Below are 26,732 nucleotides of genomic sequence, written 5' to 3' on the forward strand. Positions count from 1 at the left end.
TGTTGTTTTTACAGTGTGGTGTACAGTGAGTGTTTATTATACCTGTTTGCGGGACTTAGCATAGGAAACTCCCACTCCGTTTATCTCTGGCCCGTTGTAACCCAGAGGGCATTTCTCACAGCGAAAACCAGGAGCAGTGTTCACACACCGGACACCAGGGTAACATGGATTAAACTTGCACTGAGATATACAAGATAAACACAGTAAAGTTGTAATTACTGATAGTTATACAAGTTGCAGATTCGCATACCAAGGAATGTTGTACATACCTCATCAACATCGTCACAGTGCACCCCGTCTCCTGTAAACCCCTCAGGACAGGACGCGCACTGAAAAGCACCAGACTCTGAAAGGACGCACATGTTTTGTCTGAAGCAGGTGCCAGGTGGGCACTGGGTCAGAGGCTGACTTGCTGGACCCGTGTCAGTTGGATTTCCCCCGAGACCTGCGGGCACAAATAGCTGGATATGAAAGCACTTTGTTAAAAGGTCACTTTGTCAGTAGTGTCTCAATACACCACGAGTGATCGAGATGGTCGTACCTACCACAGGCAAGACACTCCGTGATGGTATTCCTCAAAAAAGTTGTCTCCTTAATCTTAAAGAAACACAGTGGGGGAGTGTGAGTCGGGACACACTGTTATGGGTAATTGTGTTATTACTTCATGGCTTATTTCACAAGAGGCAACTCCCGATCTTATGTTTAGATAAAATGTGTCAGCCCAGGCCGCCTCTCGTGATCTTTTTCAATATATCAAAGTCTGAGATGCTAAACTATATAACAAGAAATTTCCAAATGGCTGTGAATTAGCCCACATTCAGTGCAAGTATAACTACTATGAAAGAAAGGGATCTTTGCACAACATTCTCCCCCCCAGAAAAGTCAGGGACTCAGAGGATACCTGCTTGATGAGCAGCTCTTTCATCTCAGAAAACATGCTCCTCAGCTCCTCCATGGAGGCCTGGTCGTGTTCTGTCCTGGCTCCCTGGATGCCTGAGGGCAATTTCACCAATCAGAGTTAGAGAATTAGACACACAGCCCACATTTAGCCGGTTTAAGTTCACGTGATGATGTGATGTCAGGCAGTCAGCTGAAAACTGTTCTCACTCAGCAGCTGAAGAGATTCACGCTGATCCATGCTGCAGTCCTGCAGAGTTGCCACATTGTCTATTGTGTCTTCTATGACCAGCTTCAAGTCAGTCAGTTCATCCTTGCAACGAAAGAAACCCATTTTTGATGCAGCACACATCTCTGCCATCAAACGTGAAATGACCCTTACCTGTAAGCCCCGTATTTACCTTCGAACTCGACTGCAGGGTCCTAAGTGCCACCCTGTTGGGACCAGGGGGGAGTGACCCAAACGTAGCGGGCAGATCATCCAAACTGTGCACCAGTCTGCAGTCTACATAGATGTTGAGGCGAGGCGGACCGCCCTGCAGACCTCTGGCATGGAGCATCACATGGTGATCTTGGCCATCTGCCAGGGAACCGTGGTTGAAACTGGTTGTGACAAATCTGCCGTCTGTCCTCTGGTAACGCATGGTTACTAGAGGTGGAGAGAAGCAAGAAGGAAGTGAGAGAGAGGCAGTGAAAGGCAGCAGGAGAACACAAGTCTGCAGGAAAATCATTGTATGTTTTGGTAGAATAATTTACCCTTGCTTAGTTTGGCCTGCACGCTGACCTCCAGGTACTTGCTGTTGTCTTTGGGGTTGATGACACTGTAGAGAGAGGTAGGGGCCTTGCTGTGGATCCTAAAGGAAGAGAGGAGGAATGCCTCATCTCGCCCTTTGTTCTTCAAGCTGCCTTGTAGCAAGTCCGGCAGGCAGTCTGGAGACACCAGCAGGTCGTAGACTAACGGGGAGAGCGTCGTTAAAAACCTGCATTACGCTGCTGTAAACACATTGCACCTTGACTGTGAAATAAATGCTCAAAGAAAAGTCCCGGTTTAACACAGAAAGCGAGGGAAGTACACCAGCTAGTGGTCAGTGTCAATAGCGTGCAAGGAGCTCAGGAATATTCACAGAGCAACTGAAAGCAATCAATCCGATCACACTACGGGTGCTGAGTTTCTTTTTGCCACTAATGAGTTTTCTGTGTGTCCTGGTCGCTACGGCTCACAGTGTTCTACCTATTGCCACTGCATAGTCAGAACACTGTTGTACTTTATTAAGTGTGACAGTGTACCTGTGTGCGAGTGTGCCTTTTTTTTATGGAGAGGTGGACGGCAGCTGCAGAAAGGAGCAGCAGTAAACTCTTTCCATTGGAACAAACCCACTCCCAACACTTCACACGCTCACATGCAAACACACACACACACACACACACATATATATGCATACACAAAAACACCTGCACACAGCCGTTGGTTGGATTCAGGAATATTAATAATAATAATAATCTGCTGTCATAATAAGTGACAGAAAATGGTGTGGAAACATTTGCGCGGAGATTCCTGGCAGATCTCAGACGGCAGTTAGTGTGTATCTAAAACAGATTTACTCATTTAGGTCAGACTGTGACAAGATCCTAGATGTCAAATTCTACTAACCACAAAATAAAGACAAATGAAATCACCCTGGTTATTTACAGGCTTGCTGAAGACGTGGAGTTGTAGGAGCATAGAACCGATTGTTAGAAAATAAGACATTCACTTGAATCGTGCTGATCTACAGACACAAGGATGATGTTTTCCAGACGATCGATGAGGAAGAGTACTTACTGATGCCTTGAGCCGTGACAGTGATCACCAGCTGTTGCAGCGCCAGAGAGAGAGCTGCTACTCTGCCCCACACGTCCATCATTTAGTGCTTCCGTATGGGACACACCTCAGCAAAAGCAGTATTCCTTTGTTCCCAAACCTATCACAGATTAAGCTCCTATTATATCACAGAATGAAGAAAATCCAGATGTTGAGGCAGAATCTCAGCAGAGGTGAGATGGTTTTGTGGACACAGGCACAGCTTTTAAAGCAAAGGGGAGTGTCCTTGCACTTTATTGCGAAAGTGGCACAGTGTAGGATCTATTTTAAAGGTTTGAGGGAGTGTCCCCTTGCTGTAGTTTCATCAAAAGATAAATCATACGAAGTCACTGCATGTAAAAGCTGGAGTAGTATTACAAACACATTTTGAAGAATAAACAAGGATTTATACATTGCATTGTATTCCATAAAGGTTTGTCAGAATACGACATTACTTTTAAATCAAATTGCCTCATATACGTATTTTCATGTTATTCGTCTGTATATGTGGTTATTTCCTTTAATTCCATTTCACATAAATACATGTGTTATGTTGTTATACCCCTATTTCACTGACTCATCGATTTAGACATGATAACATTTTCATTCCCTGAGCCTTTATGTTAAGTGTCTTTTGGCCATAAGTAATATAGTAGCATTAAAATAAACTAAGTGAGCTTGTACACAGTCAGCCAACTCAGAAAAACGTCTGGATTGGATTGTAACTGGATCTTCAAGGAGGAAAACTCCCTTTCAGCTTGACAATGATTTTAATAAACGTGATGAGCCTGTTAAGAAGAGTGTTTGATCTCCTAGCTCATCAATAGAAAGCCAGTTAAATTGCATATTGGTATGCCAGATGTTTTTTTTGTTTTTTTTTAACTTGTTCTACATGCCTCTTTAAACCTTTTCCAAATTCCATCTGTTGGAGAATGTGGGAAGTGAAGGACAAAGAGGCCTGGACTCGCGACCCTGGAAACATTCCATGATAGATGCCTGGTACTCGTCTTAAAACCTTCTCTACAAACCTCAAGTACATTTCAACATCTGAGCTGCTGGTCCGAGTCGAATGGAGACATTTACCATCCCTCAGGGCATCATCACCGCGCATCCGTTTGTGTCTGGCTGACTCCAACCAAACACCTGGCAGCCTTCAACTGCATTACCGGCTGTCCATCATCGCGACTAATAATAAGTAGCATGTCCCCAAAATGGAAATAACAATTTGATATTTGAGGATGGTTTAATCCCTTTATATACATGTATAACTCACCATAGTGTGACCTTTTAAGTGAAGTAATCATCCTAAATAAATCATCGTACTTCTTACGGGGGGTAAAGCCATAAGCCAGAGACTTATTTCACGAATTATAATGTACATACATATCCCACTGATACTCGATATAAGCCACGTGTTTCATTCATTCGCCTGTGATATGACACCTGCTGACGTCACCACCTCCCTCTATGGATCAAAACATGGCGGCTGCCATGGAGCTGAGGTGCTGGGGAGGAGACTGGGGTTTGCCTTCCGTCCACACCGAGTCTCTCATAGTTCAGGTATCGTTGTGGTCCGCGTGCAAACACTGACACGGTCATCACGTCCACTCGTGCTTTCGAGACGAGGCGCTTCTCCTTCTTCTGCGGCGGCGTTCTTAGCGCGTCTCCGGTTAGCTGCCATGCTAACGTGAAGCCTGGGAAGCTAATTCAGCGGCTCGTGCTCTGCTCGGGTTGCGGAATTGAAAATAGTATTTTACAATTTGTTTGCCGAGCTGCTGCATAATGACCTGGCCGTCAGAAATCACTCTCTGGCAACGTAAACGTGATCCTCCCAAGGTCAGCTGGTTGAGGCGAATACTTGAACTCATTATGCGTAACTTATTTACTCGTGTATTAATCTCGCCGTCTATCGAGGGTGATCGATGAAGCGATGACCTTGCCGGTAAAATGTGCAGTGATCAGTTTGCCTCTTTCCGTCGCTCACTCCGTGCAGTTACTGCTTTTACCACAAGGTGACTCTTTTACAGCCTTTAAAGGTTAGAAACGTTAGTTTGTGACATTAATGCGTTGTGTTTTTGGTTGCATTGGTTTGTTGACAGAAGTCATGTTTATATGTATTAAGTAACATTATTTCTAGGTACCTAAAATAACATTGTTTTTTGTTTCAGCAATTTTTCTATGGCATCCAGTTTTGTGTTTGGCTGCTTTTCTCTGTTATATTCATTATGAACATTTGAAGCTTTCACCTTGGAATCCATGCATTTGTATAAAAGATAATCCACAAATGATTTTATAAGAAACGTATTTGAAAGTGGCAATTATTTTTATTTCCTACCTGAAGTTTTTGCTTGTTCGTTCTCTATTTTTTAACCATTTTTATGATTGAATTGTTGGTTTTCTTTCAGGCGTACGCAAAGTTTTCTGGGGCAAAAGTCACCGTTTCTCCTGTAGACTGGACATGGAAAACTCTCACAGGTGGGCTGCAGCAGTAAAGCAGAATTAAATAACAGCATGGTCCAGACTCCACATGGGAGTAGCTTAACATACATAACACATGTGGCTAAGTGCGTATTTGTTAAATATATACAATCCATTTTAGTTTGGAAAATACATCAATATTAGATGTATATGCACAACAGTGTGCATACTTAAAATTACAGAACAACCAACCAGCTATTTGACCATGTCATGGAAATGTTGGGGACCCTAAAATGTGCCAGAAAAGGTGAAAAAACACAGATTGAACGTGTGGGTTTAATGTTTTTATTTATCTGATTGGGTTATTGGTAGCAACACCAGATGCTAGATTGTAATACTTCTTCATGTTGTTCAACCTGCAGCAACAGTCCCAGAGTTGCTGTGTGGAGACTCTGCAGTTCAGGAACCTATAAATATTCTCAACTTCTTGAGAAAACAGGTAACGGTGAATTCCAAAGTGGCTCAGTAACCGTGATGTGGTCATTGTGTCCCCAAATCCCAGATAGCAGAGTCAGTAGCTGTAATAAATGTGATTTGTTTCTTTTTCTTTTAGAGATTTAATGCAGACTATGAACTTACAGCCAGACAAGGAGCCGACACTATGGCATACATCGCGCTGCTTGAAGAGAAACTACGACCAGCTCTGGTAACCCTGTTTCGTCTGCCTGATTCCTGATGAAAATTTGTGTGTAATATTTATAATTCGAGTGATGCTTTGTGTCCCACAGCTGCACACGTTCTGGGTGGATGCAGAAAACTACGCCAATCTGACGCGGCCTTGGTTTGCTTCACGCTCGCCATTCCCTCTGAACTTTCTGGTCCCAAGTCACCGTGCCAACGCCGCCCTCTCCCGCATCCTTCTAATGAAAGGAGAGGCCCCGCTGCACAGAATCACAGAGGTCGAGGGAAAGGTAAACGATTACTTGTCACAAGTCAAACAGTTGTGTCAACTCTGTTTGCTCATCACGTTAAATTTTTTTCCACAACTGTAAGCACTTCTCACTGTCTTCCTCAGATTTACAGTGATGCTAAAGAGTGCCTGAATCTCCTCTCATTCAGACTGGGAATGGAAAACTACTTCTTTGGAAGCTTGTGAGTGCTTTAATGCCATTTGATGGAGCATACAGTAGATGTGCAGCCCGGTTAAGTGCTGTTAGAAAAATGGGAAGATGCTGTTGGGATGGATTTACTTTTTTTAAATTGTAAATCAGTCTGTCAGGATTATATAATATAGTATTATTGTTATTCATTAAATATTAACTTTAGCCTTTTGATTACAATTGATAATGTGCCAATAGGACATCTTTAGATCTATGAATTTGGATTAAAGTAATAATGTGGTTAAGTTGATGTTCATCATGTGTGAGGATGTGGCTCCTCTGAAGAATATTTCGCAATAATTCCGGGATGAATTGGACAGAGATCACAGTGTCTGGTTTTTATTAAGATAAATTAAGGAACACTGAAGTAATCCTACATTTGATGTTTTTATAGCCCTATTATCGCCTGTCTTTTTGTTTTCGGTTTGTAGGCCGACCAGCCTGGACGCCTTTGTGTTTGGTTATTTGGCTCCAATTTACAAAGCCAGTCTCCCCAGTAGCCCTCTGCAGAGCCACCTCCGGCAGCTCGGTAACCTCACAAGCTTCTGTGACAACATCCTCGCAGTCTACTTCAGCTCGGACCGCCCTTGTAAGACCGCCGCACACACTGACAACACTCTCACCTTTGGACTTTAGCTTGTTGAAACCCACACATACAAAGATGCAGGGGACAAGCTACATTATGTACACAAGCACACATCTAACACTACTAACATCATCAGCATTTCCCTTCTTCCCACATCTTCGTTTCACTGCATGCCTGCTCTTTGAATCTGCTCTGTTCCTCGGTGCAGGGATCAGCTTAACACTGTTCCTCTTCAGCGGACTCTCTGCTGTCTGTGGGTGTCCGCTTACATCATTTTTCTCCAGGTCCCCCCCCACCTGTTCAGGAAACAATGGATGCCAACCTCCAGAAACTAACGCAGCTTGTAAACAAAGAGTCCAACTTGATAGAGAAGGTGCATCTGCTTTCCTTTTATCGTCTCTTTGCATGGGTGCATGGTTGCATTTGGCAGGTAGAGTCTCAGCTGTACTAAAAGTATATATATTTATATATAGTGTCTCCTTCATGAATCATCGTCATTTTATCTACCGCTTCCACTTGTGTTCCTTCACTAAACTGGACATTTGGTACTGCAGATGGATGACAACCTTCGCAGCAGCCCTCAGCACAAACCCCACAGGCCAGACCCCAAACCCAGCCTGGCCAGCGAGCAAAACTCTACTCCTGCCTGACCCTGACCTGTCAGGCTTAAAGACGGAGGAGGAGGAACAGCCAGTAGATAACACTACTGTGCACTTCTGATGCAAGATTCTCAAATCAGAAAATTTTCATCCATGGGAAATATAGTTTGTATGGAAAATAACCTAATAATGATTGGATGTAAGACTGTAACTATCTGAGGCTATTTTATAGAAATATAATTTTGATTGATTTCAAAGATGTTGGTCTGAAAGATGGAAAAGTGCATGTGGGAGGTTTTAAAAAAGAAAAGGCTGAGTGTGTGTATGTGGTTATGGATGGAATTCCATGAAGTGGTGTTTGATGACAGACCGAAAGTTTCAAAGGAAAGTCAAAAGTAAATGAAAAGTCCTACAGGGTATAAAAGGAGTGCCACTGTTTGACCTCTGAGTGGACCACTTAACCTCTCGTTGCTTTTGTAAGAAATATGTTTTCTATTTTTTGTTCCTCCATTTTTTTTCGGCACAGTTCATGCACCATAGGACGTGTGAACATTTCCTTTAAGGAAAGGAGAAAGGAAGTTTAAGACACATTGATCACTAACATAGTGCAGAGTTGTGCTCAAAATGGGAATACGTGTTTAGTTGGGTTTAAAAATCTTTTAATCATGATGGTGATCTCAGATCTTCTTCCAACTTGTACAAATATTCTGTAGATTGTAATTTAAATTGGTGTTGTGTACAGTAAGTATACAGTCATGACCGGATCAATCTCTTATTTCGCTTTGCTTTCATCTCCTCTGCTTTGTATAACTTGTATAGTTGTAAATATTTTCATGATGGAAATCATAATTTCCTCGTGGTTTCCTCCAATAGGGCTGATTAGCTTCTTCACAGCTTTTGCTAGATACACTGAGGTAGTTCATACTCACTATTGACTTCTTCATGCACTAATGTGTGTTTGTTCTCCATCAGAAAAGTGTCTTTCAATCATCGTGTCTTTATTTTCCATTAACAATCCACTGACAGTTGTTGCCATGGTTTCCACTGACAATCTTACAGATACAGCATTTATTTTGTTAAGATGTTTCAGCTGTGTTGTAATTTGCTGTGCCTACTTAAAACCTTTGTCATCCTGAAGTGTCTGCCCCACTTGGGAATGTCTCATTATCTGCCTTTTTTTAATTTATTCTCCTGTCTGTCAGAAATTTGAACCGTAAAACTATTTGCCATGTTTTTTTTTATTTATTATTGTCATGCACCCTATATTTCTCAGCTTATACACTTCTGAATTGTGTCTACTTAACGTTCCTGATGAGTGTCTGTCTTGAGATACTTGAGGCTCTTCAACACCTTAAGGTTACAATTCCTTTAAAGAACCACACCATGAAACGAAGCATTCATTTGTGTTTACATGCGTGTTTTTGTTTTGTCAAATAAAAAATGTTGATGTAAAGTAATCCGGCTTGTGAGGAGCATCAGAACTACAGTGTGCCTTTGTGACACACTGCCACAAAGGATCTTTGGTCATTTCCTCTACTGTTGTTCGTGCGGATGGTTGGTAACGACTGTCATATCATTGAAATACAGATACGATCCAACCACAACCACTGTGTTCTCTTTTTAAGCCACATAAAGATATTCACTTTGTTACATTTCACTAAATGTGCCAATAAACAGTCAAGTGGATCACGTGAGAGTTGTAAGCTAATATAATGTGCTTTGAAAGACGTAACTTGTTTTTCCAGTAATAAACTATTTTACCTGTGCCCACCAGGCTTATTAGATGATTGTTTGTTTAGGTGCTGGGAAGACAGTGAGCTCTTTGTTTGGTTTTGGATGTGGAAAAAATGAGCTGACAGGAGATGATTCATACGTGACATCATAAATTGTCGGGATCATTTGAGGTAGCGGCTTATTCTGAGCCTCTCTGTGGTGGCTATTTAATAAATAGATTTTAACATTTTTTATTACACATTCCATATTTCTATTTTTTTCCATATCACTGATTGAGCAACCCACTGCCGTCCCGTTCTTGTGTTTGATCCAGAGGAGTGAACCTAATTGGGTTGAACGCTGTGGTGTTCTGCTGCGGTGAGACTGGGTTTTAACTTTCAGCTGTAACAAAAAAAACAAAACGAGCTTCAATAAAATATCCTAAACCACGACTGTCACTTTTCAAAGAGCTCCCAGCTTCCATGGCGTGGAAGCCAGCAGCTGTCAGTGTGCGTTTGCTCCTCACCTCACTTCTCCAGTTCCCTCCAAAGCTCAGCAGAGGAGTCAGAGACGAGGGACGATGGAAAAATAGTATTTGGCTCCTCCTGGATCATCAAAAGTTATTTTGGACATATTGAACTACAGTTTCAGGAGTGCTGAAGATTGGTGGAAGAAATACAGTCTGGCCTGATTTTGAGGCAATATCTACAGCATTAGAGTGCTGAAGCCCTCTAGTGGGTGAAGGTGTGCTAGAAAGCTCAAATAATCAGTCCAGTTGAGCAAATAGAAAAATAAATATGTTCATTTAGCTCAGATGTTAAAACGAGTTTACAAGAGAAGGAAATTAAAACAATTCATCTTCCCTTGCCGCTGTTGCACATGACAAAATCTTACAATGGTTATTTACACAAATTCACAATATGAAATACATTTTGAAAGCCTCAGAGCGCATTTCATGCCACTGAGTTCTGTGATGCAAAAGGCCTTTGACTATCGTTTGTGTGAGTAATGCTTCAGTTTCACTCACAGAGACAAGCGAGGGTTTAAAGAAAGTAAAGTAAATCAAAGAACATTCACGAAACAGTACAAAACCATCAACAACATTTCACCTCTTCCTGGACAAAACAAAACAAAAAAACACACTCACTTGTGAAACAAATTAAAGCCCCTAAATTTCCACCCAGTTGTATTTCACACTGTTATCAGAACACGTCTTTGCTTTTTCTATTTACATTTTAGATAAGATATTAGACAAGACACTTTTGTTAACTGATGAACATTGAATTGATTTACTGTTTATCAGAGAAAATTGCCCCATTGATTAGGTTTGATTTCATCTAAACACACAATCCCACAGAAGAACGGGATTCCTTCTGCTCCCTGTGGGATACCTGTACCTGTATTGTATGTCCTGTCATATCTGCAGTTTTCTCAGTAATGCAGTAGGTCATTTAAAAAAAAAAAATTGACATTCAAAATATTCAAATCAAACCGAGTCCAACATGAACCGTAAACCCCTCCGCGTGTGAGGCAGCTGCTGCAGCTATCTGTCATCGGTGAACCCCGGCACCTCCGGCACCATGTTGACCTCCAGGCTCCCTGGCGCCTCCAGGGCCAGTGCCGGGTGGCACGGCCCGGTGAAGTGCTGGCGGAAAGTGCCCAACAGCTGACCGCTTCGGGCATTGTAGAAAGACAAACGGCCCCGCTGGTAATCCAGGAGAGCGCCGACTCGCTCGGGCTCCTCGATCACAAACATACTGGACAGGACGTCATTGTGGAGCAGCTGATACCTGCAGCTGGACGCGCACACAAGAGAGCAGAGACGGGGGGGGGGGGGTGTTAGAGCACAGTAGCCAAGGGGGTGAGTCGTGTGTAAGAGTGGAGGGACGGGAGGCCCGTGCATACCCTGATGGGGTGGGAACGCACTGCAGGCACCACGACAGGTGGTTCTCTCCCAGTGGGCTGCTTCTGTCGGCCGCGTCGTGCGCCACTCCGAGCCTGTAGGCGGCGCATCCGGACACCACGGTCTCCCAGTAGTAACGTCCCTGTGCCGGCAACAACTCGCCCAGGATGGACGGGCACCTGGAATGCATGCAAACTCCGGTTTACTGATATCCTTCACACGCTCATGAGTATTTGGAGCTGACTGGGGCTCACTGTTTGTCTGCCGGCGGTGCGTCGTGGCGCACGGTGGTCCGGTCCGCCGACAGCTCCAGAGCGGGGTGAGCTGAGGCTTCCAGCAGGTGGAATCGTGTTCCTGAAAGGTGGAGGGAAATGACGCGTGAGTGTGTGCAGGGAACCTACACGAATGGAACAGAATGAGAGTATAAGGTGAGCGTTCTGGTGCCTTTGGTGGAAATGAGGGCGGCCTCGCTCTGTTCGCTGGCTCCACACTCATTCACAGCTCTGATGGAGAACAGGTAGCTTTCATTGGGCTGCAGGAGGACCCGCTGCTCGCAGCTTTTGATTCCTGAGATGGACCTAGGAGTATGTCACACACCACCACACACATGCACACATTTATATTGGAATGCATAAACTCAAGAGTAGATTTTTGTGCCTTTTACATATTTTTTGTGCCTGATAATCTTCAGTTGATCCCAAATTAGCTGGATTTCCCAACATGTTTAGTTTCTGCACTTTTCTATGTGTCTCTATCTGATTCACCTGAGTCCCTCTCCCTCTAGTTCGTACTGGCGACAGTACTCCAGGGTGTAGCTCTGCTCAGGGGTCTGATTTGCTGAGCTCCACCGCAATGTAGCTGAGTCCCACATGACGGTGCACCGCTCCGTTTCAATCACCGGCACTGAAGGAGCTGCCACAGGCAGAACATGTGGTGTCAATAAAACAAACGTAGATGCTGTAATGTAACACGAGTGACCTGAATGATCTAAACACCCTCCAAGACACCAGTGAGGAATAACATCCAGCGTTCCGTAGTCAGAAAAAGTGCTTGTTTCATTGTTGGCACTGACCAGTTCTGAAGGAGAGTCTCTCGCTGGGCAGGGAGCACCCGGCGTAGTTGACAGCCATCACCCACACCTTGTAGGTCTTGTCAGGCTCCAGCTCTTCCAGGGCACAGTAGCTCTCCTTCACTGTCACGCGGTACTCCTCTGACACAGCTGTGGGCGATAGCAGCCACAGCACATGGCACGGTTTTGTATGTATCTAGTAAATCATCGACCTCAAACTCCATCAAATTGGCTGAAGTAGATGGGGATTAAAACATTTTGCAGACCTAGCAGAGCCTGGAAGTATTTACCTCCCCGTGGATGCTCGATGCAGTAGACCTGGAAGCAGTCTATGATATCTCCAGGGTTGACCTTCCAGTAAACCGTGACACTGGTGCTAGTGGCTAAGCCAGTCTCCTGAGGCTGCAGCGTAGGCCTCTGAGGCACTGAGGCACAGACCAAGAGACCATTAAATGCCACATGCATCCGCATGGCACAGGACTTCTTGTAGATGTCAAACGCGAATATACGCGTGTACCAAAGCTACCTGGGATTCCCTTGCGCTGTGCGAGGTGAGAGCTGGAACCGTTGCCCCTGGCATAGTCCTCGAACACCAGTAGTCCCTTCGGCCCCAGCTCCAGTGACATGGCCGAGTCCAGAGTAGCCTTGATCCTGACCACACATGCGCAGTGTTTAGCCTCTGGCCACAATTACATGTCATTGTCAAAAGAAAGTGATATGCAGAGCACAGGTAGCTGTGCAGGTCGAGCAGCAAACCGTATTAGAAACCACACTATTCGCTAAAATCCCATTACCTTGCATTGATGTCTTCAGGTGACTAGTGGGAGAACAAATTGAAGAAGGGTTCTTTAGAAACTTGACATAAAACATGATTATAGTCTGCGTGTGAAAACACCGGTTAATCAGCCTGAACTCACCCGCGCGTCGGTCTCGGCCTCTCGGGCCGTGGTCTCCAGAGTGGCCTTGGCGGCGTCGATGCTCTCCTGCAAGGCGACAATCTGGTCGTACAGCTGCTCCAGTTTGGCCTTCTTCTCCTCTTCCATGCTGACAGACATGTCGTTGTACTGCTCCATCACCAGAGCCTTCATCTCCTCATTCTGGGCCTGCATGGCCGCCTCGCTCTCCACACACTGGTCCTGGTCCAGAGTGGAAGGAAGGAAAACAGATATTCACATTCACATTCCATGTGTTATGAAAGCCTACAAACTGACCGAATGGAAAAAATATTAAAAACAGAAAGTTTTAAATGTATAAACAGTTAGTTTTTACCTCTACAGAGTTGTAGGCCAATTCGAGTTCAGACACCAGGTCCTCGATGTTCTCTGACCTCCCCTGAAGCTCTGAGATCCAGTCGCTCAGCTTCTCCTGATGATGCAAAATATCACTTGTAACGTATTACATTCACTGCTGTTTCTGTGACAATGTCATTTTGAACAGTAATTGTACCTTAACTTTGTCGCATTGTACTCTGCTACTATTAAAAGACCCAAACGCCGTGAAAAGGTCCCAATAAAGGGTTTGAGAATGGCGCAGAAGACGTTGCAGGTGTCGTTCAGACAGGTGAGTAAAAATACACAATTTTTGATGAGAACAACCACAACCACTACACTGCGGCAGCAACGTTGTTTAAAATAATCACATCAGATCAGCTTGTTTTATTTTATCTTATACTTGTGTATAAGTGGACATGTCATGTGTTTTGCTTGCTACTTTGTATTTTTTCATTGCACTTATTAATATGTGATTATTATTAATTTAAGGTAACTTAATGGATCTGTTTGGTCAGTTAAACAGGAGATCAAACCTCTCCTCTGTTATTATTTAGAGCAGGTTTTGCAGTGGTTTTGGTAAACAAAGACCGATTTCCCCTCCCTCCCAAATGTCTGCATAGGATTTCCAAATTCTTCATTTAAATTACAGTTGAGCTGTCAACATTTCAAATTAAATAAAACATCCCACATGCACAATACCTGGTTCAAATATAATCTTGGAATTAAATTGAATCATTCTTTGTTTGTTCCTTTGATTTAGATGTGGGATCATTTAATGTAATTGTAAATCAAACATCCGCCACTTGACCCATATACATACCCAAACTTTTAACTTACTCTCTCCTGTCACAGTCAGGTTAAAAAGTGGAAGTAAACATTAACAAAGATGATCTTTAGAAGGTGCTTTCACATAAGGACAGATTAAAAAAGCAGATGACCCCGTACTGACCGACGTATCGGTCTCCACTTGATGATGTCACACTGGACTTTTCCACGGATCAAAACAGAGCATTACATCACACCAGGTCAATGTGCTTGGCTCCGGCCCGCAGCTTTCGGCCTGCCAGTCTAAACGCATAACTTATTGCAGTCTAATGTAGGACTACTTACTACAATAAAATGCACCGTAAAGTGTATGTGATCATAACTGTGTTAGAAATAATCTTGTATGATGATGAGCTGCTTTTTGGTGACAGCTTGCCACCAGAAATTAGAAATGCTGCTGCGTAGTTGCAACGGGACACTTCTCAGATGAGCAAACATCGAGGAGACGAAAAACCTGTCATGTGATTTAAAGGATTACTTACACTTAGAAATATGTAAATTATATATATTTGCCCTCAAAATGTCAGTAGGCCTACTTTAAATATACTTTTGTACATTTTGCTACACCCTTTAATCCAGTCCAGTGTATAATATTCATAAAGGTTTTTACTATATTGGAGTGTTAACAAAGCCAAACATTATCATTTAAAAGCCCCTACCGGCCATGACATTTCTGTCATTTAAGCTCTATATATCTATATTGCCATAAATGTGGTGGACACACTTTAGAAACCCCTGTAAGGTTTAATTTAAAATACAAAGGTCCATTTCCTTGTTAGATTTTTACTAAGCTCCTTTTTTATGCAGCTAAAAAGCTGTGACCACTATCAATTTAAACTCTATATTAAATTGCATTATGCACAATACCTTTATCTCCTCATAGGCTTGGTCCAAAGCAGCAACCTCGTGGCGTTGATGCTCTCCAGAGACACAGTCGTCCTCTGACAGCAGACATCCACAGGTGATACAGAACCTGTCCATCTGCTGCAGCTCAGCAGCCAGTCGGGCCTGGCTCTCTTCCTCTGCATCGATTATCTCATAGTCCGCCTCTATGAACTCAACATCAAGGACCTTGTCCTCCTCTTCCTCAATCTCCATCCTCTCATCTCTCTCCTGGCCGGACTCCACGGTGGGTTCCTCTACATTTCTCTGTGTGTCCGGTTCCGGCATTCCTTCGGCATCTTGTTTGGATATAATCTCGTATTCAAGCCAGTCATCAGTCGCCTCTGTGGCTGCCTGGTCGCGCTCCATCTTCGGCTCCACGTCCTCTCTGTGCACATCAATCTCTGTACTCGAATGCGGTGTAACAATGCTGGTTTCTGGGGCGTCGCCCTCGTTGTGAATCTCTGCCTTTTGTTCTGCATCTGCTTCTGCTGACTTGACGTCCTCGCTGTGGCTCCCGGACACATCCTCCTGCGGAGTAACGCTCCTCAGAGTGAGAAAGTCGCCCTCGACTTCCTCGAAGTCGCTCCTCGCCTTCAGCGCATCTGCGTCGGCCTCCACCTGGTGTCTTGACAGTGTGTCTTCCTTTAGAACTTCGTCCGGTGTTACTTCCAGCCGAGGCCGTGCCTGTTCAGTCGGGGCCTGAGGAGTCTCGTGGCACGTTGTCGGGGTTTCGGGCGCTGTGAGTCGTCCGCCTGCGTCAGGTTCATGGAGAGCTTCTGGACCACTAGGAGTCTTCTGTGATAACTGACCGATCTCTATGTCCATCTCTACTGCTTGTCCTCTGGGGACGAGGAGGACTAAGTCATCATCCACGTGTACCTTTTCCTGAGTAACATTCCCAGTGTCCTCGGTGGGTGTTTTGTCTTCTGTCTCGGTTACTGGCTCCTCCTGTTGATGCTGCATGGATTCACTATTTGAAATCTGCAATTTAAATGAATCTTTTTTTACTTCATCCAACATCGCAGGTTCGGTCACTTCAATCTCTGCTTTCATTTCTGTCTCCTGATCACCTTCAGTAATGAATTCAGGCGACTTGGCCTCCTCTGCAGCTCCTTCTGCTAAAACACCAGGTTTTTCTTCTTCTTCGGCTGGGTGAACATCTGTTGTCTCGGCACTTAATGCCTCCTGGAGATCGATCAGAACTTCCGTTTGGATTTCCGTTTCATCCACTGTTTTTTCAATCACCTCCACTGAAGCCTGTACTGCAGAATCACACTCTGCGATGACCTCGAACAACAGAACATCCCCAGGAACGACTTCTGCTGCTTCGTTTTTCTCGCACACAGAGGTTTCAGCAGATGTCTCCATTCGTTTCACTCCAGCTGAGGCCTCTGCTGCGGCCTCGGTGAAGTCTTTCTCCTTATCAGCCGTAGCGGCCTCCTTAGACCGACTGACCTCGGTGATGTGAGGCGCCTCACTGCTTGCAGGTGCCGCAACAGCTGTCTCTCCCGCGGCATTTAAAACCACCTGAGCGTTACGCGGCGGCTCAGGTTCAACAACACTGGTTGTTTCTGCCGGCACTTCTATCTGATGCTCCGCACCCTCCTCCGTTTTCTCATCTTCACCGTCTACCTTCTGAGTTTCATTCAGTGGATTATCAATGCTGCTCTCGAGGGCCTCGACCTTTACCTCGCGTTTCACCCCCTGATCCTCCATCTGATCCTCTCTCAGTGTGGATGCCTCGATGGAATCACGTGAGGCCTCTCCGACAGCCGTCCCTTCAGTCACAATGGACACTTGTATTTCTTTCATCTTATTTTTTGTCTCTGTAATCATTTCTCTCCTTCCTTTCAAAGCGGCTGATTGCAAATCGTCCCTCCCATCTCCAACACTGACATCTTTTGGCCCTGGATCCTCGTCATCTTCTGTCATTACCCTCGTCAGACATCCTGCCGTGTCAAACTTACTCTGGGACCACATCATCCTCCCCTCCCTCTTCTCTTCCACTGACTCTGGTTGAACCTCCACTGTGGAGGTTTCATCCTTCAAAATAAACTTCTCCAGGTAACCGTCTGCCTCATCGGAATCGGACAAACGTCTCTTATACGTTTTCTCAGACGCCATGCTCTCTGCCTCGGAGCGTTCCTCGTCACTCTTCCTCCTCTCGCCGACAGCATCCTCGTAAAGGTCTGAGTACATGAAGGACATGGCAGTGGGCTCATCCAGCAGGATCTGGTCGATGATTTTGGGGGGTCCAGCGGAGATAAAAATTGGCGTGAGAACAGTGTCTTCAGCCCCGAACAACACTGACCCATTCTCCATTAGAGATCTGTGGCTCGGCCGTCTCCTTCTCGTCCCGCTCTCTGCCTCATCCTCGTCTTGCTGCTGCGATGCATCGGCGGGAGCTCCTGCTCCATAGAAGACCTCGTCGAGGTGTTCCCCCGCTATATCCACGTCCGTAACAAAAACAAAGGAGTTTTCTGATGCAGAGGGGCTGTTTGTGTCAGCCTCCTTAGCCGGCTTTTGCTCCTCGTCTTTGGGCTTCGCCTGTGGCTGTTCTGCGTCCTCCTGCAACTCTGGAGCTTGTTCTCCAGGAACTACCACATCGACCAAGGTGAACTTCTCAAAGTAATCTATGTCGCCGGTGCTCCCTTTCTGAGCGGGAGTGTCTCTGAGCTCTGTGTCCGCTGAAGGCTGAGGAGAGTCTCGCTTTGAGGTCTGAGGAGAGATCACAAGCAGAAAGTCATTATAGAGCACAATTAGGGGTTTTAAAAAAAGCATTTTACTTGACAAATGAATAGTTTAGTCATTTCCTGTGGATGGCAGTAAAAAGCAACTCAAATTGAATAGGGAAGTGAATAAAAACCTCTTGGTCATCCAGTAATTCCCCCTCCTTTGACAGTGCAGGATTCGGTTCCAGACTCCAATCTCTTCTGCTTGCGGACTTGATCTTCGGAGTCTGGTCCAAATAAGATAAATTGTCCTGAAACTCTGTGCTCTCTTCCTCATCCACAGTGGGGAGTTTGGAGGGGACCCTGATGTTGAGAATCTCATAGCCTTCTGAAATCAAACTAAAGAGCTGCTGATCTTTGTTTTTGATTTCCTCTAAGCCGGCCTCCGTTTCGGTTTTATCCGGTTTGACGTTGGGAAGAGAAATCTCCGCCATCTCCGGCCTCTCCACTCCCAGGACTGAAGCTGATCTTGAGCTACCAGGTCTGCTCAGCCTGTCCCCGAGCCGGCTGCTCCTTCCAGAACTCGTCCTCCGGCGGACTATTTTTTCCTCATCAAAGACGACGGTGATCTTTCCTGCGGCTCCGTCCATGCTGTAGGCTTCAGAGATGGAGCTGGTTTCAGAGGCCCAAGGGGTGGAGCAGCGGCTGGAGGCCGTCTCCCAAACAATACCACTGTCCTCGCTCTGAACCGTTACCATGGAGAACGACGCATCCGCCATCAGGCACTGGAACTTTGGCTTCACAGACTGGTCTTGGACAACCTCTCGCAGACTAGAGGGCCGAGAAATGGACAGTTAGAAGACGTAAAGCAGGCTGTTTGTGCACTTCTCGAGGAGGGAGGGGGCACAACTGCAACAGGAGATCCTTTCGGCGTAGCTCAGGGAAATGCAAGCAGGGAATAAAGAAACCAATGAATCAAATAAAAAGCATAGCCATGCGAGATGTGCCAGCATTGAAACCACCACCACCAACACCACAAAATCCCTTTTTGCACCCGAGACAACCTTTGAGTAATGACAAATGTGCTCTGAGCTGCTATCAATACAGCTCAACCCCTGCAGGGTGGCAGCAAAGTGACGTCCCACACTGTCGCTCATGTAATATTAGTGAAGAGGTGCCTGGCCTTCCCAGATATGTCCAACATATCAGTGTCTTCTAATATTTATGACATGACAAGGAAAACTGGAGCACCAAGTATAAGTATACAAGCGTAATTGAGATGTAGAATATTGTGATTAATATGAAATATGAGAACAGAGCTGCAATCCGTGCCTCTGACAATTCCTAGATGAGAATGAAATAAATCAAATCAACCTGGTGTCACTCGGTCCCGTCACGCTCTCCAGACAAGACTTCTCAATAATGTACTTAAAGCTAAATGTATTTGACCAAAGTACACCCGAAACAAGTGGTTCCTCATAGACATATCGCCAAGGATTAAAGCCACGTAAGATAAAGCGACATAAGATAAAGCGTGCTACAGGTGAAGTATTCTGCTTGTGTGCTCCAGTGTGTGTGAAGAACCTGTTTTGCAGTTCCTCCACCTCGTCTTCATCGTCCTGGCTCATAAACTCCCGAAGCTCCGTCACCTCGGAATCCGGGCTCTCACACTCCTCCATCTTCCTGATATCCTTCAATTATTTTGTCCCCAACGTTGTTTTTTGGAGTATTTTAGAGTCCTCTAGATGTTTTCAGCCCCACTCGGAGGAGTTAGTGTGCCTGCCTGTGTCATTCTGACTTGGGCGCCGTCCATCTGACTCAGCCAGGGACAGAAATAGAGTGGGGAGAGAAAAGAGGGGCGCTGGAGAGAGGAGGTAAGACCCTCTCTGGAGACCCCCGCCTCACTGCGTCTAGAGTTAGCAGTTTATGTTCTTGATCTAAGAAATTGTTGGATGTGTCAGAAAAAAGATTATAGATTTGTGGGAGAAAGTCATTAGTTTTGGGGAAAGACGGCGTCAGTGGCCAACAGCCCAATGGGCCAGTGTGACTTTAAGATCAAAATCCCCCGTTAAATATAGGCCATGTGCTGAAACAGTAACCCCTCCTCCTCCTGCCAGTAATCTCAGCCACTCACACACACAAGTCTTGTAAGGCATCTACCCCCCAGCAATACTGGCACTATGTAGAAGTCATAAAACTGGATAATAAGGTGTCAAGCCATATTACAAAAACAAATCAACATGAGAGCTGCCAGAAAAGCCGGCAGAGAACACAAATATATATATTAGATTTACTAGGTGGATTTTTCCTGTGGATAAAATCAGATTGAGGTTTTTAACGGCATGGGTATCAAATGTAATATAATCTATGAAGCATACTTCATTATTGCTGCATTGATTATTTTGGAACTTCTAAAAGAATTTCAAGGGCTTTGAACATAGCTCAAAAATATAAATTCAAAACCACACATCTTCAAAGATTTAATTTTTGTAACAAACCTTTTAAAAGTCAGCAATATACAAAAAATGAAGTTAAATTTGTCAAATAAGGTATGCATCAAGTGAACAGAAAACAAAAAACAAGGTTGTGTCCAAATAAATCAGGTAGGTACTGAATAAACAGGCCTTGCCAGTGGAGGGCAAAGAATAAAAAAATCAATGATGAAGGAGTGAGAACATTAACAGACTGATCCCTTCACAGCCCTCCAACAATCCCCATAGTCACTCGAATGATGTCACATAACCTCAAGAGTTCAGAATTCAGGTGAACATAGAAACTTTAATGTAGAAAAGGGTATAGCACTTGAACCTGCAACAGCGTGACTACTGACCTAGAAAAACAGAGACAACTTCCATGACTGAAGATGTTCCAAGCTGGTCCACACAGACTGCAGACAATATGCTGTGTATATACTCCGTACGCGTGCGGCAGAAGCAAATTATCGGCCTCAGAACTGAGCAGTACGACGAGCAACTAACTGAGACCAGAGAAGAGAAATGCTTCTGTAAACTACATATGAGGTGGTTTCAGGTACTATTTTGTCAGAATACAGCACGTTTACCCCACAATGCAGCGCGTGTTGGGAAATAGTGGCCGTGTCGCATCGATGACTCTTATAACACGGCTTATTATTACCGTGCTTTGGTGAAGTGAGCCCTCTAGTGCCACTCCACAAATACTGAATTTTAAATTAGTAGTTTCAATAACATGGCGAAGTCAGCAAAGAATTTGAAGTCAAGAGCAATATTTTTCAGAACAGGAAATATAATCTGCAAGGCAGCCAGAGCATTCAGAGTCCCAGGTTATCTCTGGCTGTAAGGTGCTGGGGTGGCAGGGCTCCTCTCCCAGCCCACCCAAAGGGTCTTGCTTCGTGTTTTTTTGCCAACCGGCCTGTCTTGAGGTAGAAGACCCTTGCCTGCTGTTCTCATTAAAAGGAGCCCCTCATCGCCTGGATAACTCCTTATTAATGATGGTTCGGACCGGGAGGATCGAGTTCAGGTCCTTCCTGTCCCAGAGTATCCGACATGACTGCTCAAGACACAGAGAGAGGAGAAGCAGCATTAGGAAGAACTCAAAGCTGGCCCACAGCAGCTCGGAGGAGGAAAATAATATGAAGAGAGCGCGATTATCAAGACTGACACACACCTCGGCAAACTCCGCTTTAATGGCCTCAAACTTCATCTTCTCGTGGACTGCCCTGGCAACGTTGTTTCCTTCAAATGGCTCTGAAACACGAGGCATTGCTGTAACTCCGGGTTACCGGGGACATTTCTCACATTGAGGCTCCTGTAAATTGTTCAGTAGTTGTCGCATTGCGTCCACTAAAATGTTTACCTTCCACACATATGTATTTGTTTCTCCACGCTTGAGATTTGTTCTTGGGGAAAGCTATGGCCTCTCGAATGGAGATGACATGCCTCTCCCACCTGCAAGACATGGAAATAATTTAAGCAAGGGCATTATTTACTGCTCATTACAAATAAAATGAATGGCCATTGGTCCTCATAGACCAAGACCAGACCTGTAGCGTTTCACATTCAGCTATTCCAACTGCAAAATGTGCACACTCGTTAAGAAACATGGGGGACGTTTCTTCTGATTCTGTACCTTCCAGCCTTCGGATGCTTTTGTTCAATTCAGTACCGCATGGTACTGACAACTGAAATATAACAGTGGTATATTTTCTTCAAAGCTCCAAAGTGTCACGTGATAAACCCAGTTTTGCCTTGACTGAGGCATGAGAACAGACCTTAGCTTATAGATAGGTAATTCATTTATAGGTAATTTGCATGCAAAGAGCTATAATAATATGCAAAAACGTTCAAATCTGACAGGTTTGATACAGTGAAATGTAGAAAGTGTGTATTTGTGTGGCGAGCTTTAGTTCAACCGTGCAACAGTGGTGTGGCAGAGTAACACAAACACTGCCAACACATGGAGCATGGTATGTCATGTTAGTGCTGTGTAAGGCCAAAGGTCCCACCTGCTCCTTTCCCTCACAGAAACGTGAAACCAGAGACAAGGATGCAGGAGTGAGGAAGGAGGGAGGAGATGGGGCACTGGAAAGGGAGAAGAAGTTGGCGAGCAGAGCAGGAGATGAGGAATGGGTGCAAGAAAAAGTGCAGGCCAAAGAACCATGGGTGCATCTGAAACACTACACTCAGTAATGCGATGTCCTACGTAATACCTGAAGTCTGTAGCATAGTATTTGAGAAAGCCTAGAAGCAGCTCTCCCAGAGAGGATTGGTTTCGTGAGATGAAGGGGGGGATGCGTTTGGGTCCCTCTGGAACCATGTCAATGTCCATGTGGGGATTAAAACACTCCTGAAAATCAAGGCACAGAACAAAAGGCCAAATGATTAAGACCGAGCAGCTTTTTCAATTACTTTCTGATGGATGAAGCAAAGTCAAAGTAATGCTAAAATCAACTATTTACAGGAATAAGAATGGAAAGACGTCTGTAGAGCAATTTACTTTTCATGTCATGTCATGCATTTCTTATCATATGGCTGTTTGCATCTCTTGTAATTGGCCTGCTAACAGCAATATTGATTCGCAAAAGCAACGGAGGCACCTACAGGGTAGTCCCTCTGCAGACAGGGAAGGACAGGTTCCTTGACAGCTGTAAGGACAACACATGCCAGATGAGATGCACAATAATGGCAGAGTACAAATGGGACGAGAGAATTGGTTGCGTGTGTGTGTAGGATTGTACTTACTCTGGAGATAGTGCAGCACCATCAGCACAAGTGTGTAGCTGCTCAACGTTCCTTTGCTGGCGTCGTTGATCTGACCGTGCCGTGCCCATTTCTTGACAACAAGGATCATGGGTCTTATTCTGAGATCAGCTGAGAGAGACACAGAGACGAAGCACTTACAACAAGAAACCTCACCAGTCACAGTTGGAGCTCACTTAACAAAAAAAGAAGAAGATATGTTTGTGCCATAAAAATCAAGTGCATTGTTGAGCGTCTCACCCACCATAGGCGTAACTCCTCAGAAGGAATGTGTTCCTGATGCCTACTGTGTTGTTGATATTCAGATCAAACTCCAGATCACTAAAGAAGGGAGGAGCGGTAAAACATATCTTATTAAACTTTCCTCTGACTTTTCAGGAATCAGGAACGTTTGTTACCAAAATATGTCAGACATAAAAGGTGTTTGACTTGGCGGTTGGTGCGTCAGACAAGACAATGGACAACAAGACAACATAGTGCAAGAACACATTAAGAACAAAAGTTACAAATAAAGTGCACCAGCGAACAGAAAGTGACAAGTGTATGTGTTGTATAGAAAGAGAAGCGTAAACAACGTTTGGTCCTACCTGCCTTTCTCTCTGAACTTGAGGATGGGCACTTTGGCTCTGATCAGCTGAGTCTTCTCTACATATGCTGCAAATCAAAACAAACATGAGATTCATGGTCGTTTGTAACCCTGAAACTATTTTTCCATGAGGTAAAGAGCTCCACCTTGTGGCTTCTGAGAAGAGGAAATAATACGTACATAAAATATTCTAGAAAATAATGGAAAGCAGTACGTAGGTAAACGTGAACAATAATGCTTTCATGGTTATAAATTCATTTTTATGTCAGTCAGTCAATGCGCGATTCTGTATGACGTGAGACTCACTGTGTGAAGCAGAGTGAATTAACTGCCTTACGTTTTAGGACTGCGTCCATACATACAAACTGTAACAAGATCTTTTCTGACCTCAAATGTATGTTATGAACTCGTCTGGTGCTCAACATGTTACACAGCATAAACATTCTTCTAACTGTAGCTACTTGGTGAGAGGATTCACTTGTGTCAAATGAAGTTAATAGTGGAAAATACATTCTAAATTATTTTATAAATCAAAAAAGGTAGTTTTATTATTACTTACACAGCGACTTGAAGAGCTTTTGGAGGACCAAGAGTACATGTATAGGATCCTGTCTTTTCTAAAACAGAAAAACATTCGGTGTGAGTGTAAAAGGATATCTGTGAGTGTAAACACTTCTTTGTAAGACAATACACAACACAGGGACAGAGATGCTCACATTCCCTTTGAGGACCAGACACAGATCAGCATCACTGCTCCGGCAGCCCAATCCATTCATAGAAGATCCAGTCAAGTAAAGCCGTGCCACTGTGAGAAAAACTCGGTGAATAGGGACCACAAGGAAAAAGTCACAGCCCACCGCAAATGGGTATTTCAACACACCTGCATAGACTCTCTGTATGTCTTCCTGAAGCCGGGCTCGGCACGTCTCCTTTCGGGCCAAATCGGAAGCTCGCTGTTGGCACGCCTCAAACACCTCCACCATCTGATCACTTAACTAAGGATACAACACACATGTACAGTGACTTCACCCAGCATACCTGTGTGCACAGTCAGGCTTGATGCATATCAGCTGCAGGTTAATACAGTACAGAACAGAACAATGCAGTACCTTGTCCTTAACGCATGCTTTCAAGATGTTGGGGCTTATTGGCAGAGCAGTGACCTGGGGCTGGATGTGGGCGCGTGGGCTGGGATAAAAGCTATCAAAACCAGCTACGGCTGATCTTGATGACCCTGCCAGCACTTGGTCTGGACGACGAGGTGGAGGGCCTCGAAATAAAGGAGGTTCAAGGCGTTGGCGCTTCACAACGTGGGGGCTGTATTCAGCATTCCGCCTCCTGCAAGAAAGTGTGGCGTAATTTATACTTTCAAAAATACATATGCCTATCGCTGGAACATTGATTAGTCGGAGAAGATACAAAATACAGCCTCCTATATCTGCTCATACGTCCCTGCACCACAATGTTTACTCAAGTGAAGGTAAGATCCCTCTCACAATGTCTGAGAGTTTCCCTGTACTTGTACTCATCTCGATTTAACATAGAACAGAATAACACATTATCAATAATTCCCTGCTTGTATTAGTATTTCTCACTACAACACAGAAACACATGAAAAGAAAAGTTACAGGGAAATGTTCATGAAGGACGAATTATTCATTACTGAATAAATGGGGAAATATCATACTTGCGCTCATTGGTCATGGTTGGTGTGTGAGGAGGAACTGGAGCTGGTGGGCTGGGCTCCCATTTATAGGTAGGAAACCTCTCTAGTTCCGGGGCATGGAAGCTACCGAACAAACACACGTTACCGCACAGGACACAAAGGCGCACAAATAAAAATTTTGTATTATTATTATTTTTTAATTATGATTTGGAAGCTGCTAATGACTCTCAAGCCAGAGCAGTTTTATTTTGTCGGGCTCACTTGCTGACGCCTGCCAGCCTTTGGTGGCTGTAGTCGTAGCCCCGGGGCACCGGGGTCTGCGGCGGGTACGAGTCGTGACGGTGGTCGTACCGCCGTCTCGGTACGGCGGCGCGGGGAAACATCCTTGCTGTTCTTCAAAGAGCTCCAGCATTAACTCGGCTGGTCTCCTGAAAGAAAGGCAGCATAGGGGCAAATGGGGCTGGTAAACCCTGCCAGTACTGAACTCACCACCCAACGGTGATGGGAACATTCAAGCCACAACAACTTTCTGGGGGGAAACCAAAATGTAGCATAGAGCTAACTATCGTTAGCTTAGACATAACGTTTGATGGCAACCGTTAATTCAACTATCGGTAACGACATTTTAACCAAATTCAACCTGCTTCGCTGTAGATTTGTACGAAGCATGTGTATAGTGGAATATGTCATCGATTGATTAAAACGTGCACTCATAATCTGAACTGTGTAACACTTACCAAATGTAATGTCACATGTAAACAAAACTGGAAGGTGGCGGTTTCCTGAGAACCTACTTCCGCATTGAAGCCGTGACGTCATGTAACTGGATTTTAAGGGGACGTGACCGCGCGAGTTGAAGAGAAATCCACCAAAGGTTTAAAGGATTCGTATCCAAACTAGTTCAATTTGAATGTAGAGCATACATCTTTGAAACAAACGAGCACAGTTAGCAGGAAAGCCAACGTGGCCGATTATCCAATGGAGGCGGAACGGCTTCAAAATAACAGCCGGACTGCTTTACTTTCAGGGTACATTTTTAAAATGTAAATATTTAAAATGAATTTTCCGATGTTGTAAACGTGAAATGTCTTCATTCTGTTTTTGTTTAGATTTTCTGATTGAAAGTCCACTACAGACGAGATAGGAGTAATGACAAAGAAGCAGGACTTAGCACTCAATCTATGGACAAGGGACTGACATTGTGGGCTCACAATATTATTTCAGGAGTATTGTACTGCAGGTTGTTACTGATCCATGGCAACCATCATCATTCCGTTCCTTATGGAGTAACTTAGAGGCTACCCGACTCCTAAATGAGTCTACTTATTCTCTGGGCCTTGGGTTATAAGATATGACTGACAACATCCATGACCAATGAACATTTTTATAGTGGCTATAACCTTCC

The 26,732-nt window shown here is 44.5% G+C and overlaps 4 protein-coding genes across 7 annotated transcripts in view; 1 reads left to right on the top strand and 3 right to left on the bottom strand.

Moving 5' to 3' along the window:
- thbs4a (thrombospondin 4a) overlaps positions 1-4,634 on the bottom strand; it is a 9,202-nt gene extending 4,568 nt beyond the window's left edge. Inside the window, exons 1-9 of one of the 2 annotated variants that reach the window (XM_078086734.1) lie at positions 4,525-4,634; positions 2,720-2,858; positions 1,654-1,851; positions 1,299-1,546; positions 1,108-1,210; positions 902-993; positions 546-597; positions 270-445; positions 43-180 (exon numbers count right to left, since the gene is read on the bottom strand). In XM_078086734.1, the coding sequence (XP_077942860.1) occupies positions 43-180; positions 270-445; positions 546-597; positions 902-993; positions 1,108-1,210; positions 1,299-1,546; positions 1,654-1,851; positions 2,720-2,801 (1,089 nt within the window). In that variant the 5' untranslated portion in view covers positions 2,802-2,858; positions 4,525-4,634. Of the gene's footprint in view, positions 1-42; positions 181-269; positions 446-545; positions 598-901; positions 994-1,107; positions 1,211-1,298; positions 1,547-1,653; positions 1,852-2,719; positions 2,859-4,180; positions 4,200-4,524 lie in introns of those variants that run through there. The other variant, XM_040196632.2, reaches the window with a different exon arrangement.
- Positions 4,076-9,104, top strand: mtx3 (metaxin 3). 3 transcript variants are annotated; one of them, XM_040196658.2, is made up of 9 exons: positions 4,076-4,297; positions 5,143-5,212; positions 5,578-5,654; positions 5,769-5,861; positions 5,944-6,126; positions 6,231-6,307; positions 6,747-6,904; positions 7,186-7,274; positions 7,456-9,104. In XM_040196658.2, the coding sequence occupies exons 1-9, from the start codon at positions 4,205-4,207 to the stop codon at positions 7,549-7,551; spliced, it is 936 nt and encodes a 311-aa protein (XP_040052592.1). In that variant the 5' UTR covers positions 4,076-4,204; the 3' UTR covers positions 7,552-9,104. The 3 variants fall into 3 exon arrangements, with proteins under 3 accessions (XP_040052592.1, XP_040052591.1, XP_040052593.1); XM_040196657.2 differs by having other exon boundaries at positions 4,127-4,297; positions 7,186-7,331; XM_040196659.2 differs by lacking the exon at positions 7,186-7,274 and having other exon boundaries at positions 4,127-4,297.
- An 895-nt stretch (positions 9,105-9,999) lies between these two features.
- Positions 10,000-19,883, bottom strand: cmya5 (cardiomyopathy associated 5). The gene is made up of 14 exons (XM_040196629.2): positions 19,423-19,883; positions 18,033-18,669; positions 15,149-17,884; positions 13,455-13,550; positions 13,103-13,321; positions 12,980-13,002; positions 12,712-12,836; positions 12,476-12,610; positions 12,189-12,335; positions 11,881-12,028; positions 11,561-11,694; positions 11,371-11,470; positions 11,119-11,295; positions 10,000-11,009 (listed from the first exon to the last, which is right to left on the bottom strand). The coding sequence occupies exons 1-14, from the start codon at positions 19,515-19,517 to the stop codon at positions 10,757-10,759; spliced, it is 5,025 nt and encodes a 1,674-aa protein (XP_040052563.2). The 5' UTR covers positions 19,518-19,883; the 3' UTR covers positions 10,000-10,756.
- A 422-nt stretch (positions 19,884-20,305) lies between these two features.
- On the bottom strand, positions 20,306-26,304 carry tent2 (terminal nucleotidyltransferase 2). The gene is made up of 15 exons (XM_040196648.2): positions 26,065-26,304; positions 25,589-25,755; positions 25,349-25,450; positions 24,771-24,999; positions 24,542-24,656; positions 24,378-24,466; positions 24,221-24,278; positions 23,663-23,729; positions 23,320-23,396; positions 23,058-23,186; positions 22,917-22,960; positions 22,526-22,662; positions 21,673-21,764; positions 21,484-21,563; positions 20,306-21,366 (listed from the first exon to the last, which is right to left on the bottom strand). The coding sequence occupies exons 2-15, from the start codon at positions 25,708-25,710 to the stop codon at positions 21,280-21,282; spliced, it is 1,428 nt and encodes a 475-aa protein (XP_040052582.1). The 5' UTR covers positions 25,711-25,755; positions 26,065-26,304; the 3' UTR covers positions 20,306-21,279.
- Positions 26,305-26,732: the final 428 nt, after the last annotated feature.

This window comes from Gasterosteus aculeatus, chromosome 13, assembly GCF_964276395.1.
Source record: "Gasterosteus aculeatus chromosome 13, fGasAcu3.hap1.1, whole genome shotgun sequence".
Taxonomy (NCBI): domain Eukaryota; kingdom Metazoa; phylum Chordata; class Actinopteri; order Perciformes; family Gasterosteidae; genus Gasterosteus; species Gasterosteus aculeatus.